Below are 26538 nucleotides of genomic sequence, written 5' to 3' on the forward strand. Positions count from 1 at the left end.
ACACTTCAATTAAAAAATTTCATGGCACCACTCAGGGACCATAATTTGTATTCATAATCAAATATCAACTTTCTTCTCCATGCAGCCACTGGTGAGGGAACTCTGGGACCTTCTTATCCTGCAGGGTCCTAGAGTTTGGAAGACCACACAGCCAATGAAATAGCCCCACAGCCAGAGCCCCATGAGCCCAAGTTGGCTGGCATGGGCCAACTTCACAACTGTGTTGTGTAGACCAAGGGTGGGCAAACTATGGCCCGCGGGCCACGTCCAGCCCGTGGGACCATCCTGCCCGGCCTCTGAGCTCCTGGCCAGGGAGGCTCACCCCAACCCCTCCCCCATTGTCCCTCCTCCCTCACAGCAATGCCACAGCGCAGGCAGCGTGGCTTCCGCCCGCCCACCTCCCACACTTTCAAATAAGCCTGTCCTGCCACTCTGAGCGGCATGGTAAGGGTAAGGGTAAGGGGGGAGGAGGGGTTTGATAAGGGGCAGGAGGCCCCAGGGGGCAGTCAGGGGATGGGGTTGTTTGGATGGGGCGGAGTTTCGGGCGGTGGTGGTCAGGAGACAGGGAACAGGGCGGTTGGATGGGGTTGGGGTTGAATAGGGGGCGGGGTCCCAGGGGATTGTGGGGGGCAGGGAGCAGGGGCGGTTGGATGGGGGTGGGGTCCTGGGGGAGCAGTTAGGGACGGGTGTCCCGGGGGGCAGTCAGGGGACAGGGAGCAAGGGGTGTTGGTAGGCGTGGAAGTCCCGAGGGGCTGTCAGGGGGCAGGTGTGTGGATAGGAGTTGGGGCAGTCAGGGGACAGGGAGCAGGGGGGGTTGGATAGGGTGTAGGGTTCCGGGGGGTGGTTAGGGGTGGGGGGTCCCGGGAGGGGGCGGTCAGGGGACAAGGAGCAGGGGGGTTGGATGGGTCAGGAGTTCTAAGGGGGGCAGTCAGGGGGCAGGAAGTGGGTGGATGGGCAGGGCAGGCTGTTTGGGGAGGCACAACCTTCCCTACCCGGCCCTCCATACCGTTTCACAACCCCGATGTGGCCCTCAGGCCAAAAAGTTTGCCCATCCCTGGTGTAGACATACCCATAATTAAGATACTTAATTGCTCTTTTCCTCTGTCTTGGTTCTAGATTCTGGTATGTTCTTGTATCCCCTAGATTAGAGGAGTAGAGATATTTTCCTTCATCCCCAACCCTCACCATCAACAACTACCTTCCTATCTCCCTTCTCTTTCCTACTTGTCATCAAAATCCCTGAGCATGATATCTATATTTGTGGCTGAGATCTTCTCTCTAGCAAATATCTCTTTGATTGTCCCCAAATCTGACCTCCTCCCACTACAATTCATTCTTACCAAGGTCACTAGTGACCTTCTCCTAGCTAAGTCAGAGGGACACTCCTATAATTGTATCCTCCTTGATTTCTCTTTTGCTTTCTCCCCTCTCTTGGCTTCCATGACTCTGTCTCTTTATGATTTTCATGAAGCTTCATTATTAGCTCCTTCATCATGACCTTTGGTGATTTCTTATCTTCACCTGTCTCTCTCAGTTGTAAGCCTGAATGTTTTGTCTATATTTTCTCTCTTGGCGACATCTTCTGCCCCTGTGGCATCACTGACTATTTTTATTCCAATGACCTACCTAATTCTCAACCACCACCATTACCCCTCTCTCTAGGGGTAAAATGTCCTGCCTCATTCTCTGTCTCATCAAAACTGAACTCAATTTTCCTCCTAATCCTTCTTCACCACATTCCCTATCACCACTGATAAGACCATTATCTTTCTGTTTCCCAGGGTTGCAACATTAGTGTCATTGTTGACCCTTGTCTGTACTACTTTCCCTAAAGGCAGTCTGTTAGTAAGTCCTGATGATTTTCCTCTTTAATATCACCAAAAATATACCCTTTCCTCATTTCCATGTCCACTACTAACAGCCTTAACCATGGCTTGATTAATTCTCTTTCCTTGATTACGTAAGTTCTCCTTCCAGCCTCTCAAAATACCACTACTAAAGTCATTTCTTCCCTCACCATTAAGAACAAGTTATCCTTCTCCTTTAACACCTTTACTAGCTTCCAGTCTCTTACTCTATCAAACTGGAGTTCTGTCCTCACCATCAGAGTTGTACACAATCTTGCTCAGGCCTACCTCTTTGTTTCAATTTCCTTTACTCTTTTTTCTCACCCCTGTGCTACTCTCATTCTTCTCCTCTGGGCTTCCAGCTGCCTTTACACTTGGAACACTTTACCACAACCTTTCCACAAAGCATCCTCTCTTTTCTTCAAATTCTTCCAGAGAACCAGTTCTTCCATGAGTCCTTCCTATCTTGTTCTCTTCACAAATAATTTCCACACAGGCTCTATTTCCTGAACTGCTGCCCAGAGTGTTGTCTTGATCAGATTGTAAGCATACTGGGGTAGGGAACATGTCTAACACTGTTTGTAAAGCAGTGTATACATTTCACAATGATGAATGAAAGATTATGAATAAACAAATAAGTCAATAGAACTACCCCTTTAAAATTAAAGAGTAAGCAATGCAGTTTATTACATCAAGTAACATAGACAGCCTGATTTTCAAACCTGGGTTCCTAAATGGGATATCAAAATCTTACATTTAGACATGAAGATCATCACTGAAGTGCAAGTAAATGGTCCTTGATATAGGATAAAAAGTGTGGATAAAAAGCAGCCATTGAAAGATGTGGACATCTTATTAAGGCACTCAAGTTTGAAAATTGTGCTTCCCATATGTAGTACGGCAAGTAACATGAAGATACTTATTGTAATTTCAACCAGCAGAGGTTCAGTCACAGCTGGCATTTTTCCAAGTAATTCTGAGCAGTTCATCTTTTTCATTTAGAATTATGAGATCAAGAACACTAATTAACATGCAGTTCTCATTTCTAGCTTTAAGAAAACACTAAGTTGTATGAAGGATATCGGTAGAGGTTTGGGGATTGTTTCTAATGTTCTGGACTAACAAGTATGTATCTTTTCTTAATAACTTTTCCTGAAAATGCTGGCTGCAACCAGAGTACATGAAAATAAACCCTAAGGAAAACTTGATTTTGTATACCAGGTCTTGGGACTATGTTTTGCAAATGTTTTCTGGTTACCATAGTAGCTTCTGAATTTTCTCTGTAAATGTGAAGTTAGTAATCACTTTTTTAAACTAGGTTACCAAGTCCTTTTCCCTTCCCCCAGTAAGCTCTTCCTTCCCAGAAATTTAATTCTGTCAGTCAGGTAAAAACCCATGCACACGCATGCACAAACAGACACTCTTAAAATGGCCAGAGCATACTGTTTTACAGAAGCCAAAACATGTGATAAAAAACCTGCCCAAATATTTTGCTTTTCAGGTGCCAAAAAAATAGAAGCTTTATTTGCCATTATTATGAAGACAGATCCTCCTACGTTTTTTCAATGTTATAACAAATTACAGGATGAGAGTATTCTCATTGTTGTAGTCAAGAGTGTCAGCTTCTTGAATGAACACATTATGGATTTAAGTGTTCCTTTCTAAGTCTGTGGGTGTGTACATATCAGTCAAAGGGGGTTGAGGGCTACCTTGTATTTTTTTCATATATTTAAATGTTTCCTGATGTGAAACATGTTCTCACTATTTTTCTCCTCACTAACTTACTGTGTACCTTTCTGACATTCTAAGATTTCTTTTCAGAACAGACCCCTTGAATAAATTATCAATTCCTAAGACACAAATAGCTGTGTTGAGTATGCTGCTAGGAAGCAGAAAAGACATCTCATAATTTCAGGGGTTGACAGTGCCCTGATACTATAATATGCCTTTAATGTCTACATTTCATTTTCAACTACTGAATATGAGAGAAAAACTGAAGGTTTCTGAGTTCAGAATGGCCACAATATGTACACAAATATCTTATGCTACATGAATTTTGCAGAATCAATTAAAGCAACCTCATCTTAGCATATCTACTAATGTTCATTTTAAACATAGATTTCAGAGTGGTAGCCGTGTTAGTCTGTATCAGCAAAAAAAAAAAAACCCCAACAAGAAGTACTTGTGGCACCTTAGAGACTAACAAATTTATTTTGGCATAAGCTTTCGTGGGCTAAAACCCACTTCATCGGATGCATGCAGTGGAAAATACAGTAGGAAGATATATACACACAGAGAACATAAAAAAATGGTGTTGCCATACCAACTGTAACGAGACTGATCAATTAAGGTGGGCTATTATCAGTAGGAGAAAAAAAACTTTTGTAAACATAGAGTATATCAGTAAACATAGAGCATACCAGTGTTTGTTTCTTTTCTCATGTAATACACACCACACATGCATATTATTTGGGGGAAAAATACAGAGACTGTTAGCTGTTACTGTAACCACTTCAAATGCAAGCCAGTACGTCTGGAAGAAGTTTTAACAATGCCATATAAAATGATGATTGTTCAGATCTTTTTATGTGCATACATGTGGGACACACATAATATCCAAAAGTCAGTCTATATGCTTTTATTCAAAAAGGCTGCATTTATGTTTTAATTGCAATGATAAATTATTATATAGCTGACAACCAATCAGAGTCACATATTTACTGGACAGTGAGGTACCAACTGCACAGAGAAAAACAGTATTCTGGTATTTCTGAAACAGTGAAACAAATAAATACTCTTTAGAAAAACAAAGTCCAAACATTTGAAAGCTCTTCACAAAGTGACAAACATAAGTGCAGAACATGGAAACATGCTTATTCCATTTTCACAATGGACATCTGTTCAAAAAGAAGCCACCATTTCATGCCAGCCCTCTGCACTGGTTAAGCAGTTGTTATATGAGAATATTTATAACTATTTTAAGATAAAATTTGTACCAGTAAACTTGATTCTTACCTCTGCAATCATCCTATTAGTGTCTCCCAAAAAAAGAAGGTTGAGTGCTTCCTCCTCGTTGGTTGCTTGCTGAAGAGACAGGTTTTTCAGATGAATGTTCTGATCAGGGTCTTCCATTATTGTCACTTTTCTACAAAAAACCCCGACAGAATAAGAGAATACCAGAGCTGCTTGCAAGTGATCCTTGTTTTAATATTTTCATTAAGATTTCATATTAAATAGTGGGTATTTGAACAGGCCTAGCACAGTAAAAATAAGCACTGAAGATTTGAAGGATTAAAACAATACTAACATTAATAATAAATACCAAATAAGTACTTTTGATTCCCTGCCACCTCCTGACTTCTCATCCTTACTCTCAAGACTTTGATCTCCTTTAGATCATTCCTCTCACAAATTAAACATGTTTATCTCACCATCCTTAGAAAAAACAAAACACATCTTTTGACCCCAATTATCTCTATGACAGCAGTTCTCAACCTGTGGCCCAATCAGCACGCAGCGGCAGCCCATGTGACATCCTCACGGCCATACAGGTAGTATATATATTGTGTGGATGTGGCCCACATAACATGGAGAGAACTGCATATGCGGCCCACAGTGGTAAATAGGTTAAGAACCACTCATCTATGACGACTGCCCTATTGACATTCTTCCCCTCATTTTCAAAGCTACTGAATGTGCCATCTCTTCCTAACCCATATTGGAACCATTCCAACCTGGTTTGTCTCCCACTCTCTTCTTGACTGGACACTGTTCTAATTAAAGTATTTAAAAAACATGTTGTGGCAAGTCTCAGGGCCTCTATTCTATCTTCGTTTTCCTGGACCTCTCTGCTGCTTTTGACACAGTAGTATTCTCTGTCTCAACATCTTGTCCTTCCACAGCTTTTGTAACTCTGTCTTCTTCTGGTTCTCTGGTCGTTTCTTCAGTGTCTCTTTTGATGGATCCTCCTCCACCCCTCTCAGCAAAGATCCCAACAGAATTCCATCCTTGCCTCCTCTTCTACCTTTGCTCCCTCTGGGTGATCTTTCGTGATTTGCTCACAAGGCATCAATTACAATACAATTAGGTAGATGATTCACAAATCTTTATTTATGTTCCTGATCTGACCTTGTTCTCAGCCTATTTCTCTGACATTTCCTCCTGGATGTCTTGCCATCCATTTAAACTAAACATGAATCCACAGTGAACTTTTGCTCTTACCTCCAAATTCCTCACCATCCCTACATTCTCTGTTGTCGTTACCACTATATCACTATATCAGATCTCATTAGCCTGGGAGTAATCTTCCAGGCCCTTTCCCTTGACCAGGGCTTGAGATGGAAAGTAAAATGTAGTAGTACTCTAATCTCTTCTCACTTGAAATGCTACTCACTGTAGTTTGTCCAGATATTCAAAATATTATCACATGTGCTCCACTGGATTCTGATTGTCTTCTCAAGCTTGTCTCCCTATAAATGGAATTTGAGATGCCCAGAGGAAAGTCCAGATTATGGCATAGACACAATAAGCACGTAATTAAGTCCCTGGCTCCCAGAGTTATGTGATGGCATCACACTATCAGCTTTCATTTTTTAAATAAATACATATATATTTCTAGCCTTCATGGTAGTGGAGAAAAGCTTAAAAGCTTGACTTACAGTGTTAATGCATGATGTTTGCCCAAATCTGTGGACAGTCTCCAGAAAAGTGAGGAGCAGCAGCCAGAAGAGCCAGGGAGGAAGCTACCTAGCCCCATACCCACCACCACAGGAGAATAGGTCCCTGCTGCTCTGGGAAAGGGAGGCAATATCTTGTTGGTATGGGAACAGGGCTTGGATGTCCTACCGGGCTCTGCACAGTTGGCTTACCTTCAGTGGGACTCAAGACACTCCCTTGTGATATGCTCCTCCTTTCTTGCCTTTTGGTTCCATGGGTGAGATTAGAGAACAAAATTGGTGAAACTCTCCCAAGTGTCATCCATTTGTGGCATCGAACTGAGATGCCAGTCACAGCAGATTGTGCATATCTTCATAATATAATCATTCCACTCTCCCTCTCTCTTTCTCTCTTTTTTTATTTTTAATATGTTTTGATTAGCAATGTAATAGCTAATTTAAATTATCATTGGGCATCTGAGTCACCACACCAGAGAAACGAATGGATCAGTTCATACTTCTCAGAGCTGTTGTTTCAGAGTGTCGATTGCACTGGTTACATGCAGATCACATTTTGAAGATTTATTTTCATAATTATAAGGCTAAGAGACTTAGGGCTTGTCTATATTAACATCTAGTTCATGGCTAGTTGTGGAGTGAATCTACCCCACACTCGCCTGCTGCACTCTGTCTGTGTGGACCTTCCTGATACTCATTAACAATTCATTAGCATGCTTTGATCAAGTCCTGTTTCAAAGCAGACAAAGTGTTCATGTAGACAAGCCCTATTTATATTTTTAAATGAAAACTGAGATTATGCAGGAAAAATGCCAGAATCAAAATTTTAAAAAAGAGTGTTAGCTCATTGTCCTGGCCAAATTGAATCTCATTGACCCACACATCAAGATCAAAAATTGTCCAAAAATGCTGCTCCATCTACCACAGCATTTCTGAGATCCAATCTTTTCTTTCTATTTACATAGTTAAAACATGTCAAAGGTCCTTATCTCCAGTCTTGATTTCTATTACCTCCCCCTCTCTGGCTTCATTGACACCTTCATTCCCCTCTCTTCAATGTATTCAAAAGACAGCTACTAAGATCAACTTCCTTTCTCATCTTTCTGATCATGCTCCCTCTTCCCCTGTCCAACATCTTCCAACTCCTTTTCCATAACATCAAGATCAATCTCTTGTCCTCTACTTCCAGGCTTTTCAGAATTCTCAGAGCAGATACATAAAGCTGGTTAGTCACCTCTTACCTTCTGCACTCTACCAATGATTCTCGCCTTGACCACCTACTTATTAATTTCTCCCACAACTATTTCCATACTTTATTCCATACTCCCCCCTACAAATGGAATACCCTACTTCAAACTGATCCGTAAGCCCTTTCTTTTTTCAAATTCCTTCAAATTCCACCTTTCCCTTGATTGCCTACAAGAAATTCACCAACTAATAATGGCTGGATTGAAGGGAAATCACATATAGTCAATGTGTACTTCAGAAAAAACAGAAAAAATGTATATAAAATTGTACATATTTTAATCGTATCCCTCTTCCCAAACTTCATAAGTTTTTTTGGTCATCTTAGACAGTTCTCTCCATCCTTTAGCAAGGAAACAATGCCTTATGTCAGTCAAGTAACCACTGCAGGATGACACAACGTTATAGTGGGCTCCGATGGAAGATACGTCCAGCCCTCCTTAGCAAAAGGGCCACTTGCCACAATAAATAAAAGACATATTTATAGACAGTAGTAGAGGAATGGTTAGATGGTGCATGCCTCACCTAGAAATATTAGCAGACTTCCTTGTTGATTGTTTAGTAGGGTTAAGAAGGATGCCAGGATAGTGCTGCCCACAAATCTCACACTGGCCAAGTCGTGCCACAATAACATTAACTGTCTGCAACACCTATGTGATATGTGCTGATTACATGGATAAACCCTATTTCTCTTTCTTTTAAAAATGTTCTTATTAATATGTCAAGCGCTATCACTCTATTGCAAATCTTCTCACAGGAAAGGAATATATAAAAGTTGTAACGATCATGGAAGATTCTGTTTGTTTTTTGTGAGAGTGGGACAAGAGGATTGTCAGAAAAACCTGGAGGTGTTTGTCAGATGAATTTTCATGAGTAATTACTTTGGATCTTTTCACCACCATCATCATCATTTAAGCACAAACAATGTGCCGTATAATCATACTGAGTAAAAGCAGGTAGGGGATATTTCAGAACCAACATGTCCTTGTTAATTCAGCATTCGCCAAGATTATTCCTCTTTTCTATCCCCTTTGAACAGTACCAGCAATGAAGGAAAATGATGTCTTCCTTTGATGAAAAACAAACAATCAGGATGTATTTATTTATTTATTTTCATCAAGAATGTGTAATGTAATGCTGTTAACTGCTCTTCTTAAAGCCTTGAAAGTTCAGAAAAAAGTGAGTGAGGTATGAGGAATGAAGATAGGCAAAACTTCTGAGGCAAAACAGTAACTTACCATCAGTGAAATCTTTCACTTCTTCAAATGCTCCTTCAACCTAGATAGGTCCTTTTTTCTTCTGAAGTAATCAAGATTAAAATTTGGCTGGAATTAGTGGTTTCTAGGGCCTCTGTGAGCTAAGACACTATATAATACTGAAAATGGAGTCCTTCCACCAACTTCAATGGGTTTTGGATCAGGTCTATGTTGAGCACTTTCTTGTTTTAAAGCAATATAATTCAATTAGTTCTAGAGGGATATAAGAGCAAGAAATATGTCCTGAGACAGTTATTGCAAAAAGAAAAGAGGTTCCTGTAACAAATGCTATTTCCCCTCCTCTCAGGCTTTCTCTATACAGATAATATGGTTAAGGCAAATTAATCGTAGCATTGAGCAGAGTAAGTGGGGCGGGAGGAGGCTAGGCAGAAGCATACAGAGCCTCTTCTTTCCCCTCTGCATACCCAGATAGCAAGTAGGCAGAATTCCAGCCTAGCAGTCCCTTGAGAACTAGACTAGGAAAACAGCTTACCTTCTGATGCTCAATATTTCGGTTGGAAGATATAATGAGACCCATGCCCTAGCATAAAGTGCAGTCACAAGAACATGTAAAAGGAGACACAAGATGCTTATTGTTGGAGCAGTAATAGCTGTACTTCAGAGTACACAGAGCAATCCTCTCCCACCCCTAGCTCTCCTGCCTTACCCCACTAAGATGTCTAGGAGCCTGAATTGGGCCAGCACCTGGTGATGGCTATATCAACCCCAAATTGGCGAAGCCAGGGTTAAAGAGCAATTTTTAGCCCAAGAGGCCACGCCACCTCATCCCTGCTGGGCATGCTCCCAGTGGCGGGAGCACTCAAAAGGGAGCAGCTCAGCTCAGTCTGGGCTGACTGAGGAGGAGAGCAGTTGTGTGCAGCAGTCTCCTGCTGGGGGATGCCTGGACTCCAAGCCTCCGGGGTCGAGCCTCCAAGCTGCACTGCAGGAAGGCAACCGACTGCAGGAACTGAAAGGGATGACTTGCTGTTGCCAGCAGAGGAGCTGCCAGAGACGAAGCAGAAGAGACACGAGAGGGACCTCATGTCCAACCCTGCAGATGCCACCGGAGAGACTGAAACAAGGGTAGATGATGCAGGGAACACACTTGGGGGTACTGGGACCTGAACCCTGTGTCAGGGTATCTTGTTTTGAGGGTCCCTGTGAGTAGGACTGGCCCAGTTCCCCTATCCTCCCCACTCTTGCTGCTAGGTGAAGCAGCTTCTTGGACTCTCGCCGCTAGGCAATGCTTCCCCTGATATGGTCTCTAGGAGAAGTGGCCCCTTTTAACTCTTGCCAGTAGCATCACACCCCAGAGTATTGCCAGCCGACCCCTGACACATCTCTCATCACTCATACACAGAGCTCAGACTCATAGGCATAACTTTGTCCTTAGAAAGCAATGTTTTACTGATAAAATCAGATTACATTCTGCCTTCAGATACTTCCGTCAAATTCCCTGTATTGTACCCTGTCTGAATCTAGAAAATGACAGACTGATCTGCAATGTGTGACGTTATCTGATTAAACTATGATCATGGAGATCATTGCTGCTACTGCTGTTAAATAATTGCAACAAATCTTGTACAAAACGTGTCAAGCAAGGTGTCTTTAAAAAAAGGGTATCATTTGCTGGTTATGATTATGCTATTTGTATGCATGTATCATTTTTGTATTTGAAGCTATGAGTATTGGCTCTATACCTGGATTTCAAATGTTTGTTCCTGGGGCAACGCCCACAAGGTATTTAGCCTGCACATCTTGAAGGGACGATTCAAATTAGTGGCTCATCAAGGAACATTTAACTCACAATGGAAGTTGCCCACATACCCTGAATGGACTTTCCTGTGAACGTGCTGTTTGAGGTACAGGTAATGACTTCTACTGTGACTAAGCGGAATCATGCGTGAACATGTGACTTGCCCATGTGACTCCAAACACTATCTTGTAACCTGTAATTTTCCACTAGCTGTGCCCACAGCTTTGTTTGAAAGAGTGGGTTTCCCTCCACATGGCAGAAGCGATAGAAGGCACTGGAAACATCTCCATTTTGTCTCTTTCCTGCTCCAGCCTCTGGACTATGAACTTATACTAATGGGGGCATTCTAACCAAGGAACTGAAGAGCTTCCAATGATTTGGAAGCAACCAGAGACTTGACTTAAGCCAGCAGTTTATTCCATCACTGCTACAAGTCTGATCCAAGAACTTTGCAAATATTGTATGTACTTAATTCCTTTAACCAATTTTAACTCTCACCTTTCTTTCTTTTTATAAATAAACCTTTAGATTTTAGATACTAAAGGATTGGCAACAGCACGATTATTGGTAAGATCTCAGTTGTACATTGACCTGCGTGTGTGTCTGCTCCTTTGGGATCAGAGGAACCTTTTATTTGATTAAATTCCACTCATCTCTAAGTCTAGTGTTTTTGATGGGGATACAAGGACTGGAATGCCTAAGGAAACTGCTGTTCTGACTTCTTGTTAGCCGGTGTGATGAAATAGAAGTTTACTTTTGTTGCTGGTTTGGTATAACTCATGGGAGAATAACCTCCAGTTTTGGGGTGTATCTGCCCTATATCTCAGCAGTTTGTTCTGAATTTGGTATTCTCAGTTGTGACCCACGAAGGCACGGTTACACAGTCCATAGAGGTGTCTGATTGATTTTGATATTTTGAAACTGTTTGATAAATGTCATGCATTGCTCTTTGTTGAAACAATGTGATTTGCTTGAATCATGTAGCACACTTGAGATATTATTTCAGTGTTTGCCTTTTGTTGATCCTTGTCAGACTTTTTTTTAACCTGTAACCATTTTAACCTGTACTGATCCAGCTGCGCCACTGTAAGTTCTCCCATGTAGCTGCTTTATGCCAATGGGAGAGAGCTCTCCTATCCACATAATTAAATCACCCCCAATGAGCAGTAGTAGCTATGTTGGCAGGAGAAGCTCTCCCACCAACATAGAACTGTGCACAATACCACTTATGCCAGCAAAACTTATGTCACTCAGGTGCATTTTTTCATACCCCTGAGCGACATAAGTTTTGCCAACATACGTGGTAGTATAGACATGGCCAAAAGGATTTCCAGAGAGATGCCTACATCTACTGGGGCTTCTGTTAGATCTGTCAGAACAACAGTCACACTTCAAGATGGTGACAGAATATTTTTTTAAATATTTTAATAAAATTGTTATGATAGGTTTCTCAAAAATGTCCAGTATTTTAATGAAATGTTTAAATTTCTAAGAAAAACTCCTAACTTTGATCCTGAAGTGGAGAAGTCCTGTAAAGTTATCCATAATGACTGAAGGGAGGCAGAGGCAAGGTTTTTGTTTTCTCTATAACAGCCAATCTTTTCCATTTGGATAAATAGATGGAATTTGTAGACTCCTTTCTAGCTGACTGGAGGACATGTAAAACAGGATCAGCCAAGTTGTACAATAATAACTTAAATCCTTCCTTGCATCATCAGAGCTGTCAGTGAAGGAAGATAACCCCAAACACTGAATGCTTGTATCTCTAAATATTCTTGTTTAGTATTATAAACCTGTGTCTTTTGGGAACATTGGTACTAGCTCAATAAATTGTGTAAAATTCAAAAGGTGATAGGGATTGGGGAAAACACATGAAAATCAACTTGAGGCCACCATTCTTTGAGTATCCATCCTCAATACCCATGAAATTAGAGAAATGGGAATCATAACAAACAAGCAATAGCTTGCACTTACTATATATAGTACACTTCAGCTGAAGATCTCAAAACCTTTACAAACAACTATAAACTCACCATTGTGAGACAGGCAAAGGATGTGGAAGGATATACATACTGCACTGCAGTCAGTTAGTGGCATCCTTAAAGTGTGTCCTAAATGTGTCCATTGTTGTCTTTAAGGACATTTCATGTTTTAGACTGGTTTGTTCTACTTTGAATTTCTGATATTGCAAGAAATTCTTTCCAATGGACATGAAGACCTTCTGCAGGCATTTAACTTTGGAATAAGTTCATCTTCTTATCAATGTCTGTTGTAGGTTTCCATGTCTCTAATCCATAAAAGAGGAAAGACATGATACCGTTGTTAAACATTTGTATTTTTGCATCAGTGCCAATCATGCTACTTTTGCCAAATATTTACATGTTTATGAAAGTTGTTTGCTGCTTTCAATATTCATTGCTTGACATCTAGCATGGTGTTACCATCACTGCAGAGCCCACTCCCTAGATAGGTAAAATGGTTTACCTTTTCTAGAGTTTCTTTGTCCTCTTTAATGGGTACTTTGGGGACATTGATAACCATATATTACATCTTCCCCTTGTTGATGAACAACTAATTTATTTTGCTGTATGAACCCAAATCTGGGCTTTTTTTTCCATTAAACAATTAATTGAACTAAGCAGGACATTATCATCAACAAAACAATGTCACCCTATTGTGCTTTATCATACATCCACAAAATTCCTCATTTTCCTTCTGCGGTCACTTTTCTTATGACATAGTCAATAACCAGTGCAAACAATAGCGGGGACTTAATACACCTTTGCTTCTCATACTTCACTCATATGTCCTTGTTTATTTAGTACACTACTCCGATACTGTAAAGTAAAGCTTTCCTAAAAAGAACACAGGAATAAGATGAGTTGAGTGATTTCAGTGGTCACATATGGAGTCTCGCTTGATGATGCCGATGAGTTAATACTGTGATTTGAAGTAGTGGCTTCAGAAAAGGTGTCACTGACTGATCCTTCCTTATTTTGGTGAGATGGGTTAATAGATACAATGAAGATATCCTTTCTGAATGGTAAGGAATATTTCATACCCTATGCTCAAATTAGCTCTTTCACATTCCAAGGTCTGGGTTAGTTCCAGTTGTAATATTTTTATGAATTATATCAAATCCAATCTTTGAAAGAATGAATCAGAACCATTTATCCCCAATATCATTTCCTGTCTGGCTCTTTCTATTAGGATCCAGAAAAACATTGATTGTCAAACCTAGATATCCTTTTAACCTTTCGTGTGCAGTAGTAACAGACATTCATGGTGTAAATTAAAATATAAATTGAGCACTCTTCATTCCAAACAGATGAACTTTCTAGTGAAAGGTCTGACCTAATATTGTGAACCTCAGGAATTTTCAGTGTACTAAGAATTACTGGTATGTAAAAGTATGGGTCTTGTATATCTATGGATAGTAGCCAGTCTCCAGATTATATAGCTTGTATAACCACTGAAAGAGGGAATGGCTGACACACACATTGTTTAGCCTAGAATCAGGAGATAGCCTGTTGGTTTCTTTGCATTATAAATGAGATGGAAGAAAAAATGTCATTTATCCTGTGTGTAGCTTTTTTTCCTGTGGCTTCTTTGTAAAGTGATCTATGAGTTCTTGTTATAATATTTGGTTTAGTCTTGTGTGTCAGCAGTCTGGTGAACCCTTAAACCCTTGGAGGGCAGTAGAGAAATAAACAGGATTGGGAACTCTTTTGAAGTAATTTCCAGAACTCAGTGATTATGAACAATATTTTTCAAGACAAAAAATACTCTAGATTCCCCAATGGAGCCTAGAGCCTAAATTCTGTACATTGGTTGTGTGATGAGACAAGTTGTCATTACAGAGGTTTTGGGCAGATACATATTTTGTTCTTAGTCTTTAGCCTTTCCCTTGTTATGGAATTAGGGATTAAAAGAGTAGTTTATTCTATGGTTTAAGCAACCATGGCCTTCCTTGGAGGATTATGGGTTGCTGGAGGGAGGATCTGTTCCCCTACTGGAGAATGTAATTCTTTTTTTAAGTGCACCATTATCATAGTAGATCTTATATACAGTCTTGCCATCTACCAGGGGGAATCTAAGACCTTTTCTAAGTCACTGATTTAAATGTCAGCCAATAAATTCTTTGGATGGTGGCGGTTTGCAATTATTATTTTAGTTGTATAACAATATTAAGTGTCAAGTTTAAATGTAGACAAAAGAGGAAATGGTAAATCAAGACAGGTGTAACATACATGTTAGCATATCAAGCAAAGTCAATTTTGTACCTACCATCTCCTTTTATCACTTTCTATCAGGTCTTCTTTTAATATATTTTGGTCAAAACCTGAATTATTTTCTTCACATTCATTAGATGCTGCCCTCACATTTAGCTTTTCAAGTACTATCAGTGAAACAATTGTGCACTTTCCATGGTTTGTGTTTATTATGTTAAACTGAATGATCTTGCATGTCATCATTCTGTGGTTATTCCTTGTGTTGAACTGGAAAGTGGCGTAAAATGTCATGAATAATACATGACTTGTTAGAATAAAGTCAGACTCTTTCTTTGTTTCACAATGGTTCACTTTCTTCTTTAAGAATCTTTTTGTTGATACTACTTTAAAAACAAATGGCATATTTACCAGCTTATTTGATCCTTTGCTTCCTGTTCCAAAGTGACATTTTTCTTCACCTCATTTATTCTTGCTCACATGGGTGAATTTCATCCGAGAGCAGAGAGCCTGCACAAGGCTCTATATGACACCTCAACTCCACATCAAAGGCTTACATAGGGTTTAACTGATGTGTTAGGCTCTGTGTGATCCTTCTGAAATGGGATGAACATCACCTTTCAGTTCTGAAGTACCTCATTGGATACATTTTTTCTATCACACTTGAATAGGTTTGTCTAGGATTTTTCCCTTCCCTAAATATTTGCTTATTATTGATTGGCTCCAAAAATGTGTGGAGCAACTATAATTCCAAGAAAGTGAGAGAAGTCACAAATGCTGAACACATCACAGGTTTTACAAAAATTGCATCTAAGTTGTACACATATAAGGGGTAATTACTTGTGCAATGGCAAACTATATAGAATAGTCATTTCCATGTGCAATAAATCATTTATGCACAATTTATACTCCTTTTTAGCCCTTAAAATGTAAGTATTGTGACAGGGTCGGACCGGATGGCTACAGGAGAGTAATAGAAGACAGATCTATTAGCCCCAGGTTAAGTAGGTCCCTTTTCCCTGGGTAAGGTAACAGGGAAGGTTCCAGAACAATCAGGAACCTTTTGGAGACAATTAAGACAGACAGGCTGATTAGAACACCTGCAGCCAATCAAGAAGCTGCTAGAATCAATTAAGGCAGGATAATCAGGGCACCTGGGTTTAAAAAGCAGCTCACTTCACTTTGTGGTGCACGTGTAAGGAGCTGAGAGCAAGAGGCACTCGGAGCTGAGAGTGAGATTGCATACTGTTGGAGGACTGAGGAGTACAAGCATTATCAGACACCAGAAGGAAGGTCCTATGGTGAGGATAAAGAAGGTGTTGGGAGGAGGCCATGGGGAAGTAGCCCAGGGAATTGTAGCTGTTGCACGGCTGTTCCAGGAGGCACTCTAGGAGGCTTTCCACAGGGCCCTGGGCTGGAACCCAGAGTAGAGGGCGAGCCCAGGTTCCCCGAAACCTCCCAACTCCTGGTCAGACACAGGAGGAGTTGACCTGGACTGTGGGTTCACGAAAACGGCCAAACTGAGGGCTGCCGTGAAGCTCCAAGGTGAGCAAATCTGCCAATAAGCACAAGACCCACCAAGGTAGAGGAGGAACTTTGTCACAGTTTTTATATATTTAAAAATTATGAAAGCCTGAATAACTTTCTTGATAAGTTTGAAATAGCTCCTTCCATGTTGATGTGATCATTAGGTGAGTCTACAGTTAGGATTTTTTTTTAATAAAAGATTCTTGATACAAAATAACCAATGAAGGGCTTTAAAAGTGTTGTCAAGTCTATTGCATAAATACTACTTTTTGGCCAATGTAACACACAAAACATGTTTAATAAATATATATATAGTAAAATAGTTACTAATCTATCTTTGAAAACTAGTTATTGTACAGCAAATAATTTGATTCTCTCTATATTACTCATACTGACACAAACTACTGTATATGGCTTACTAGGCAACTCCATTATCAATCCCAGTGCATTTCAGCCTTAATTCCACAATCAAATCTCCTTGTAATTTTTTCTTACAATACCCTAATACCAACCACAAGAGATTTTCTACTCTATCTTAATCTAGATGCAAAATAGAAACCAGTTTTGATATTGTACAATTCATTATATTAATAAACACTGAGAACTCAATTTTTAATAGTGACCTCTCTTTTTCCAGGCACACCCTAGGCTACAAATAACTGTGTCCACAATTCAAGGAATTGGATAGCTATGTGATAGCATTTGCACCCCCCAACCAATTGCAGGCACAGATATTTACACCTGCAAGAATGGACATCAGAATGAGGTTCTTTTCAAAATTAGACTCTGATTTTTCTGCAGAGTTTAAGAAACTGATGTCTAAATAAATAAATAATATGCAGTAGTACTTTTGGCCATAGAACTCAAAGAACTGTACAATGAGAGGTTTCAGAGTGGTAGCCGTGTTAGTTTGTATCAGCAAAAAGAACGAGGAGTACTAGTGGCACCTTAGAGACTAAATTTGTTAGTCTCTAAGGTGCCACTAGTACTCCTCGTTCTTTTTGTACAATGAGAGGTAAGTATAATTATCCCCATTTTCCAAAGGAGGAAAGTGAGGCACAGAGAGGTTAAGAGACTTGACTACCAACACATCTAATCAGTCACCTGACTCCATTATCTTCTGGACTACGCTACCTCATAATGGAGGCAATGCAGTCATAGCAATGGATTTTTAAAAGGTCCATATTTTATATGACTGATGAGGAACAACTCTAGTCTTTGCAGGGTGCACTTTGTCCAAAGACCTATGCAGGGTGTGACAAGCTGAATCTAAATTCTGCAGCAAAATCTCTAGACTCTGTGGTACACTATTGGAAATTTTATAGCAGTTTTGCATACATTTAAAAATGATTTATTTGTATGTTAATATGAAAACAAGTAATTTATTTTTATATTGAATTTATGATGTTGCCACATCTTCACGTTTCAATATGCCACACATTTTTACTGACAGCACCTAAGTTGTCCTATATCAGAGCTAACATTTCACTGAGATGTATGGAGCAGTTCACACTTCTCAGAGCTATTATTTCAGGCTAGCAGGAACAAATTCAGGAACTCAACAGTGCATTAGTTTACACTTGCCTCCCATATTCAAGGTTACCTTCACAACCACTATACATTCCACAACCACATAACTGAAGAATATATGAGAGCTGTGACAATGTTACACACACACACAAATCAGTGTTTCATATAGCCTCCATATGCTCTTCAATACTGGGATAAACCGATTATCAAAATTGCTTACTCTTCAAATGTTTCAGAATGGGGTCTGAATGGGTTTTGCTAGACTGAGTTTAGGGTCTGTACATACCATGATTTACTCAGCTCAGGCAAATTTTAATAGTGCACTAAATATTTCATCAGCAGAAACTGTACTTTGATGATCATCTGTTCTGAAAAACTGTACTGCGTTTTGGAATCCCTCTTGGCCTTTATCTCCTTTACTATCACATTACATTCCACAAGGTCCTGCATTTAAAAAATAATTACTCCTGAAGGAAAAGGCGCATAACTGAAATAGGTTTCTGTGTACTAGTTTCAAGGCAATGCTGCCCTATTCTATCTGCCTTGTCACTCCTACAGCATAGGGTGAAGTGGATGAATTGTCAAGAGGAAGAACAATTACTCCTTCTCTTTTCTTGTACTATGACAGGTTTCAGAGTAACAGCCGTGTTAGTCTGTATTCACAAAAAGAAAAGGAGTACTTGTGGCATCTTAGAGACGAACCAATTTATTTGAGCATAAGCTTTCGTGAGCTACAGCTCACTTCATCGAGCTCACGAAAGCTTATGCTCAAATAAATTGGTTAGTCTCTAAAATGCCACAAGTACTCCTTTTCTTTTTTCTTGTACTGGCTCCTGTGAACCTTTCCCCCCAATAATATCAGTCTTGTACACCTTCACCTTCAATTATTCTTATCCATTTTTCACAATGTCTACACATACAAAATATAATAATGGAAGCTTTTGAAAATGTTGATAAAAATGAACTATTTTGAGTTAATTAAGTCTGAGGTCAGTATCATACAGTTTCAAATGAAAACAAGGAAACAGGGCATCTGAAAGTGATTTTTTTATCCCTGCTGATTCTTTGTAGTTTTGTTACTCACGGCAAATCTTCCAATCTGGAGGCTTCATGTCTTGGGTTCAAAAGATCATAACCACATTCATTGTAGATTTCCAAGTAGGAAACATGGGTCGTGTACACTTTGCTGCTGTCCTGAATAGGAAAGAAAATTAAAAGGGCTATAAATAGCAGCCAGAGCCCTAGGGAAAATGGACAAATTTATCACTATAGCTTCCACGCTGCCTCCTCACCCTCTCTCTCATTCTTTTGCTGGATATGTTTTACATTTTCAATTCGTGACACTTTCAAGTCTGTCCATTGCCATATGCATGAAGACCAAAAAAAAAAAAAAAAAAAAAGACCTATGCCCATGATTAGAAGCAAGTTCAGTCTGTTTTTTTTTTATTGGTTCCATATATCTAAAAAAGTCTGCATACACTTAGAATGTGGCAACTTGGTTACAGAACTGTATAACATACCATTTTTCACTTCTCTGACAAAAAAACATGTTACTATAAAGAGGTATACCCTCATGTTTTGGATAAAGAGGATCCCTAAAAAAAACAACCAAAAACCGAAGATTTACTTCATTTTAGAAACTCCAGTGGCACATTGCTTTCCATGTTCTTTACCAAAATACCTAAACACTGCGTATGCTGTCAGCTATCCTTTGTAGCCCTACTTTCTTTCTGTATTCTGTATTGCCAGAATGTAAAATAATCCAACTGGTCTCTGCAGACAGAATTCTCTCCTCCCACAAAGCCAAAGCCAAACAATGTAAACCTCAAAATAATGAACTGCGATTTCCAAAGTAAAAGTGAATTAATTTATTTAATTGGATGAAATCACTGGGAAAGCACTCATTATCACACTAACAGAGGCAGTTTTCTAATCCAATTTGCTAATTTTATTTAAAAAGCTATCTTGAGACATGAACCTTTCATTGTCACGGCATAAAATATTTCTAGGATGAGATTTTTATTGATTGTGGCAGAAGAGTGTTTCAGGGAAAACTGTTTTAAAAGGCACATTATGGGTAGATGAAAAAAATAAAAAATGAGACAGAGTTTATTGGGATTGCAATTTACACAGGTAATAAATCTCCCCCAACAGAGGTAATTTACACCATGGAAAGAAGGGACAGTAAAGCAGATGTCACTTTCTATGGGTGTAATTCATCTTCACCCAGGGGCATGTGAAAAAACCCTTTATGTCAGTTGAGCTCCCACCATTGGAGCTTAGGTGTGGGTGGGTGGAACACCTGCCATCATGAAAGGGGCACCTGTGCCTCTGGTGCACCATAGATGGTTTTGGGGGGCATGCTGGGAAGAGACCATTAGACTGGCACTTATGTGAATTTAATGGAAGAACCAACACATAGCTACAGGCACAGCGGCAACTCTTTCAACCCACGGAGCTGCAGGCCTTCGCTGCATAGTACTGTAGCCACATGCCTTATCACTTGGTTCGGTGGATTAACATTATCCTCCCTATTCCTCCTGAACCACTACCTAGATCCACACAAGCCCATTTACTCAAGCTTTGAATGGGGAGAAGTGAATTTCACCCTGTATTAGTGAGATCCTTCACTAAAGAGTCTACTGTATCCCTATTTGAAAAGCTAATTGCTCTTGCAGATGTCTGCATACCAATACCTGTTTTACAATGAAACCACCTTAACAGAAACATGCCATGTACTGCTAAACACTTATAATGCCTCTGGGCCTCGACAGGAACCCTGGAGGTTTTAAAGAACAGGTTGGACAAACACCTGTCAGGGATGGTCCAGGTTTACATGGTCCTGCCTCAGCGCAGGGGCTGAACTTGATGGTTTCTCAACGTCACTTCCAGCCCTACACTTCTATGATTCTGTCTCCACCATCTCCAATCCTGCTAAACTACATTTCCTCTAATGATACTTCACCCCACTTCTGAGTCTACTTCATGAACCAAGAGGGAAGTTGACATTTCACCACAAACATAGTAAAGAAACAATAACAAAGATATTTGTATAACATATTTTAAATATATTTAAATGTAATTTTGACTAGTGCACGAATATATGGAAATTTTCCCCTGTCAGCTTTTTAAAAAGGGCCCACTATAAAAGACAAGAGGAAATGAGAGAAGAGGAAGGTATGGAAAGAGACAAAGATGAAAGGAGGAAGAAACAAGAAGAGATAAGGGAGGAAAATAAAAGTGGCCAATCTGAGAGCAGAGAGGAAGCAGTGTCCGTAAATGTGTGGCTAGCTAATACTACAAAGCTCCAGTTACTTTAAGTGCCAGAAACAAGTCTGAAAAATCAAATGTTCCTGCATGCACTCTTGATAGAAATAAATATGCAAATACAACAAATCAGATGGTTATTTCTTCATCCTACATTATTATTTAATCAGCACAGTACCAGACAGAGGAAGACAAAGTCCTAGTCTCCAGGAGTTATTCTAGGGGCTCCATCTTATACACTCTTACTCATGTAGGTGTTCATGTGACTAAAATCTAGTCTTATGAATAAGGATTGGTAGGATACAGCTCTAAATACAGTACAAACATAACATGGAATGGCTGACCAGACGATAACCAGGACATAACAGTAAGCTATTTGATCAACTTACCTATTTTCACATATATTTCATTTTCACATTTGCATAAAGTTGCTAAATTAAAGAAATAAAGTTTAATTCACTCATGGATCTTATGGAGTAAAGAGGGACAAAGAACACATGAAGTCAGACAGACAATATTCAACTTTTACTTTTATTTTCTTGGCTTTGCTTCACATGGTTGATGGAATGGTAGAATGAATGACTTATATTGGTTCAGAATTATTACAGTATGTAAACAAAATTTCATTTCTATTTTGGGGAACACTGATATAAAATTGCCAAGAATATTTAATTTATTTTTCTCTTTTTCAGATGTAATGAATGACTATCAACGTCACTCTCTCTCACAACGTCTTAGAAACCTGACAATAATATTTATCTCCTGACTGTTTTTGTTTCTGCCCAATGGGAAAGTAGATCATTTTGCTGTGTTTTGGTTGAAGTGAAAACTAACTTTTAGCGGAAGTTTTTACACTTTTGATGTCAAGGACCACTTCATAAGATCCTTCGATGGCCTCCCCGCAATCCCATACCTTATCCATGGCAACAGTGCTTGGTTCTCAAACTTTTTTCCCTTCTGTGGGTCACCAAAAACAATTCCTATTTAAGAGTCACTGATTTAAAAATAACTTTAGTACAGAATGAAAAGAAACCTGTTGCTTGCTGGTTGAACACAATTTTAATTTCTTATCTAAACCATATAATAACTTTTCCAGCTAAGAAAAGGAGTACTTGTGGCACCTTAGAGACTAACCAATTTATTTGAGCATGAGCTTTCGTGAGCTACAGCATAATTTTAATTAAGATGGGAGAATGAAAAAGCAAGTTTTAAGCCACTCAAGATTTTTCTAGACTGTTTTCGCATCTCTAATGAAGCGCACAGGTGTTGGGATGCTAATCTCCTTTTTTAAGGAGAAAAAATTCACCAGATGAATAGGGTCCATACAATGCTCACTGCAACACTCAAATCCCACAATGGCCCTCCTCTGTGAGAGGGGGAGGAACAGGCTGAGCAGCCATGCAGGCTTGGAGGGGTACTGTACTCTTTGCTTGTTACAGAGTAGGACTTTATGCCAGGCCCAAGTGCGCTAGCACAGCTGGGGGAGGAGCTACTGATTCAACATCTATGGGGTTACATGGGTCCTATGACAGGGTGCTGACCAGGAACTGCTGAGCAAGCCCTCTGTCACTCCAGCTCCAAGTAAGGGAGGTGAATTGGACTGACTAGAGGAACCTGAGTCTGATTGGCAGAGCCGCAACAGCTGCCAGCCTGATTAGCCTGAGGTTATACACAGGCATAGAGGAAGGAAGGAAGCAAGGGTGGTGGGGAGAAGCCAAGAGAGTGGAAAGAGAGGGGTAGCTCTCCCCTCCTGGCTGCAGAAAGAGAAGCCCCTAAGGCTGGGACCCCCAGCAATATGTGATGAGAGTTGGTGGGTTTGCACTGTGTAAATAAACTGCACCGGTGACTGCTGAGCCAAAAGGTCTCTGAGTGATTTTTGGAACAGAGCAGAGACAGGACCAAGAGAGGCCCTGCTACGCCCTGTTACATGTGGGGGCTTGTCCAGGACCTGAGCCAGTGCAAGAGTTTGGTGGCCCAGAGATAGAGGAGACCCAGCAGTGGCTGGTAAAGCAGCAGGAAGAAATGCAGAAGGCTATGCAAGATTTTTAGCATGCCCACCATGTAGAGAGGCAGGTCTTGCTTACTTGGCAGGCTGAGCAGCAAAGGAACCTGCAGGACTTTATACAGGAGCAGACCAGCATCCAACAGCAGCTCCTGCAGAGGATGGTGAGTCCTACGGGAGGGATGGCTCGTGGGCACCCGGCCTAGGACTATGTAAAATGGGCCCTGTGGATGACCCACACGTGTTCCTCTGCATGTTTGAGTAGATAGGGCAACCTGGGCCCTGAGGCTGGCTCCCTACCACACCAAAGAAGCTCAAGCAGCCTACATGGCCCTGAGCGAAGAACAGGCCAGTAACTACAATGCAGTTCAGGAGGCCATCCTAGATTGGGTGGGGCTGTCTTCAGAGAAATACCAGCAGAAGGTCCGTTTGGCAAGGTGGACATGGGATTTGCGGCTCCAGGAGTTTGCCCAGAGGTTGATGGCCTGAGCCACCCGCTGGCTGAGACCCAGCATCCAGACATTGGGGGAGATAATGGACGTGTTGGTCCTAGAAAAGTTTTTACAGAGCATCCCTGAGAACATACAGGTATGGGTTAGGCATCAACCAAGTATGGTAGAGGAGGGCTGTGAAACTGACTGAGGAATACGCAGAGGCCGACTTCCCCAGGAAAGAGGGGTGGCCCTATGAGGACATAGAGTCTGGGAGAAAGGGCCTGGAGCAGAAGAGGCCTGAGCGGCTCCTCCGGGGGCCTGACCGATGACTTGTTGGCAGTGTGGGCAACCAGGACATAACAAGGGGAACTGCCCATACATGGAGTGCGAGTTCTGCAGCTGGACTAATGCTGGAGGGCAGGGGTAGGGGCAGAAACTGTCCACCATACCTGTGATGGTGGGGAGGGAACCCAGGCGGGGGGAATTAGTAGATACGGCCTCAGCCTGCTTGCTTATCCAGCGGTAGCTAGTAAAGCCACGATGGCTGATTCCCGGAGCCAGGATGGACCTTGAGTGTGTCCACGGGGATAAAAGACAGTGCCCTATGGCCCAGGTGCCCCTCAAGGTCCAGGGCAAGTTTCAGTGGAAACAAGTCGGGGTAGTCGAAGGGCTGCCTTACCCGGTGGTGGTGGGCACAGACTGGGAGCCCTTCCCATGAGGGACAGGAGGCAGTGGAAAGAAGCCCAACGTGGGGAAAATGGGAGGTCCCCTGAAGAAGTGGGTGGAACCATCCAAGGCACAGATCCTTGGTAAGGAGTGAGACCAATCTCCTCTGGAGAATGAGGTACAAACCCTTAAACAACAGAGCCCGAGGGGGGAAGGAAACAGGGAAGGGGAGGCCTCCGGCCCAGGACCCTTATCAAAGGAGACAGGCCCGACGGAGCCCCCTTCAAGGCAACCCCCAGGAGAACGGACATAGGCCCTGTGTGCCAGGCTGGTGGAACCGGAGGCCCTGCATGTCTAGGGGGAGATAAAGATCAATCCCAAAACCCTGCAAGAAGGGAAAGAGGAAAAAGAGGGGGGGCACCCATTGGGGTGTGAATGGTGTGAGGACCTGTGGGTAGTGATAGACCTATAGGGGCATCCACCCCTTACACAATGTAAATTCTGTGGGTGGGGGATACAGGAACCCCACAAGGAAGACCCCAAGGCTCACTAGAAGGTAGAAGGAGAACTCCCCCGCACTGCCCCATCCGGTAGAGAGAAGAGGGGAGAGGCAAGGACAAACCTGGAGGTTCAGTAAGGCGGGGAGGTGTGTTACAGGGTGCTGACCAGGAACTGCTGAGCCAGCCTTCTGTCACTCCAGCTCCAAGTAAGGGAGAATAGGAGCTGACTAGAGGAACCTGAGCCTGACTGGCAGAGCTGCAACAGCTGCCAGTCTGACTAGCCTGGGGCTATATACAGGCACAGAGGAAGGAAGCAAAGGTGGAGGGGAGAAGCCAGAGAGTGGAAGAAGAGGGGTAGCTCTCCCCTCCTGGCTACTAGACAGAGAAGCCCCTAAGGTGGGACCTCCAGCAATATGTGGTGAGAGTTGGTGGGTTTGCACTGTGTAAATAAACTGCACCGGGGACTGCTGAGCCAGAAGGTCTCTTTGTGATTGTTGGAGCAGAGAAGAGGCAGGACCAAGGGGGGCTGTGCTACGCCCTGTTACCAGTCCAAAACTCATCCTAGGCTGGAATAGTAGCTTTGGAGAGGTAGCACACTACAACTCCACAGCAAGCCTGCAAATTGGAGGAATTGGCCCACTAGCAGGGTCTTGGAATCTATTTCCACCCACACATGCTTAGTTCCCTGCAAAAAGACTGAATATTCATGCTTTGTGAAGAGGTATGAATTCCATACTCAAAAAATTAGGAAGCCCCCTTCAGAACTGCCATAGGGAGACTCAAGAGCTTCAGGCATTATTAACATCATTCATGTTCCTCCGTTAATCAGTCAGCATTTCCATTTTACTCTATATATAAGCATTTCAAGTTTTAACTCCTCTGTAAAAATTTATGCAAGGCTGATTATGGCATAAAAGGTCAGGCAAGATTTAAAAAAAGTACCAAAATTAACAAGAATTAAATTTGGCAATTTTTCTCTTACTAAAATACAAACAGCTGGCATAATGCCTTTGGCTACGGAGGCAAGCTTCCAACTTTCTTTGGTCACAAGTGAAATATATTGCAAGGTTTCCAACCTAGTGATTTCCCACAAACCCACCATTAACCAGAAAAGTATCTTGCATAATTCATAAGTGCCCGTGTTTCCTCATCTGTAACATGCAAATAATGGTACTTAAACTCCTTCGTAAAGCAGTTTAAGATCTATGGATGAAAAGTAGTATAAAAGAACTAAATACTGGGAAGAATTATTAGAGATACCAGTTGTACTCCATAATTAAGACTGAGTAGTGTTTTTGCACTTAAAAGCAAGGACTCAACCTCTATGTATGAAAAATACAGCATTTAGTCCCCCCAAAATTACAGCATTTACTTTTTAAATATAGAATGGTATTTCTAGGAATTTACAAGTAAATCACTTAAATAATTTAGGAGTTAAAATTAATTTTAAAATGGCTTCTTTAAAAAATGTAGACATTACTGTCAGACTGTTGTTGTTGTTATTGTCCTGAATGAACTTAACAGAACAATGCAGATGCGTCAAACCTCCCATGTTGTTTAAACTCACTAAAATCTTGTGTATAAACTACAATGGAAGATTTTTAAT

At 41.1% G+C, this 26538-nt stretch overlaps 1 protein-coding gene across 1 annotated transcript in view; it reads right to left on the reverse strand.

Annotated features, from left to right (window-relative positions):
- Positions 1–26538, reverse strand: part of KIF6 (kinesin family member 6) — a 286950-nt gene that overhangs the window by 223805 nt on the left and 36607 nt on the right. Inside the window, exons 5-6 of the mRNA XM_073338562.1 lie at positions 19148–19257; positions 4863–4992 (exon numbers count right to left, since the gene is read on the reverse strand). Of these exons, the coding sequence (XP_073194663.1) occupies positions 4863–4992; positions 19148–19257 (240 nt within the window). The remainder of the gene's footprint in view (positions 1–4862; positions 4993–19147; positions 19258–26538) is intronic.

This window comes from Lepidochelys kempii, chromosome 3 (assembly GCF_965140285.1).
Source record: "Lepidochelys kempii isolate rLepKem1 chromosome 3, rLepKem1.hap1, whole genome shotgun sequence".
In the NCBI taxonomy this organism is placed as follows: Eukaryota; Metazoa; Chordata; order Testudines; family Cheloniidae; genus Lepidochelys; species Lepidochelys kempii.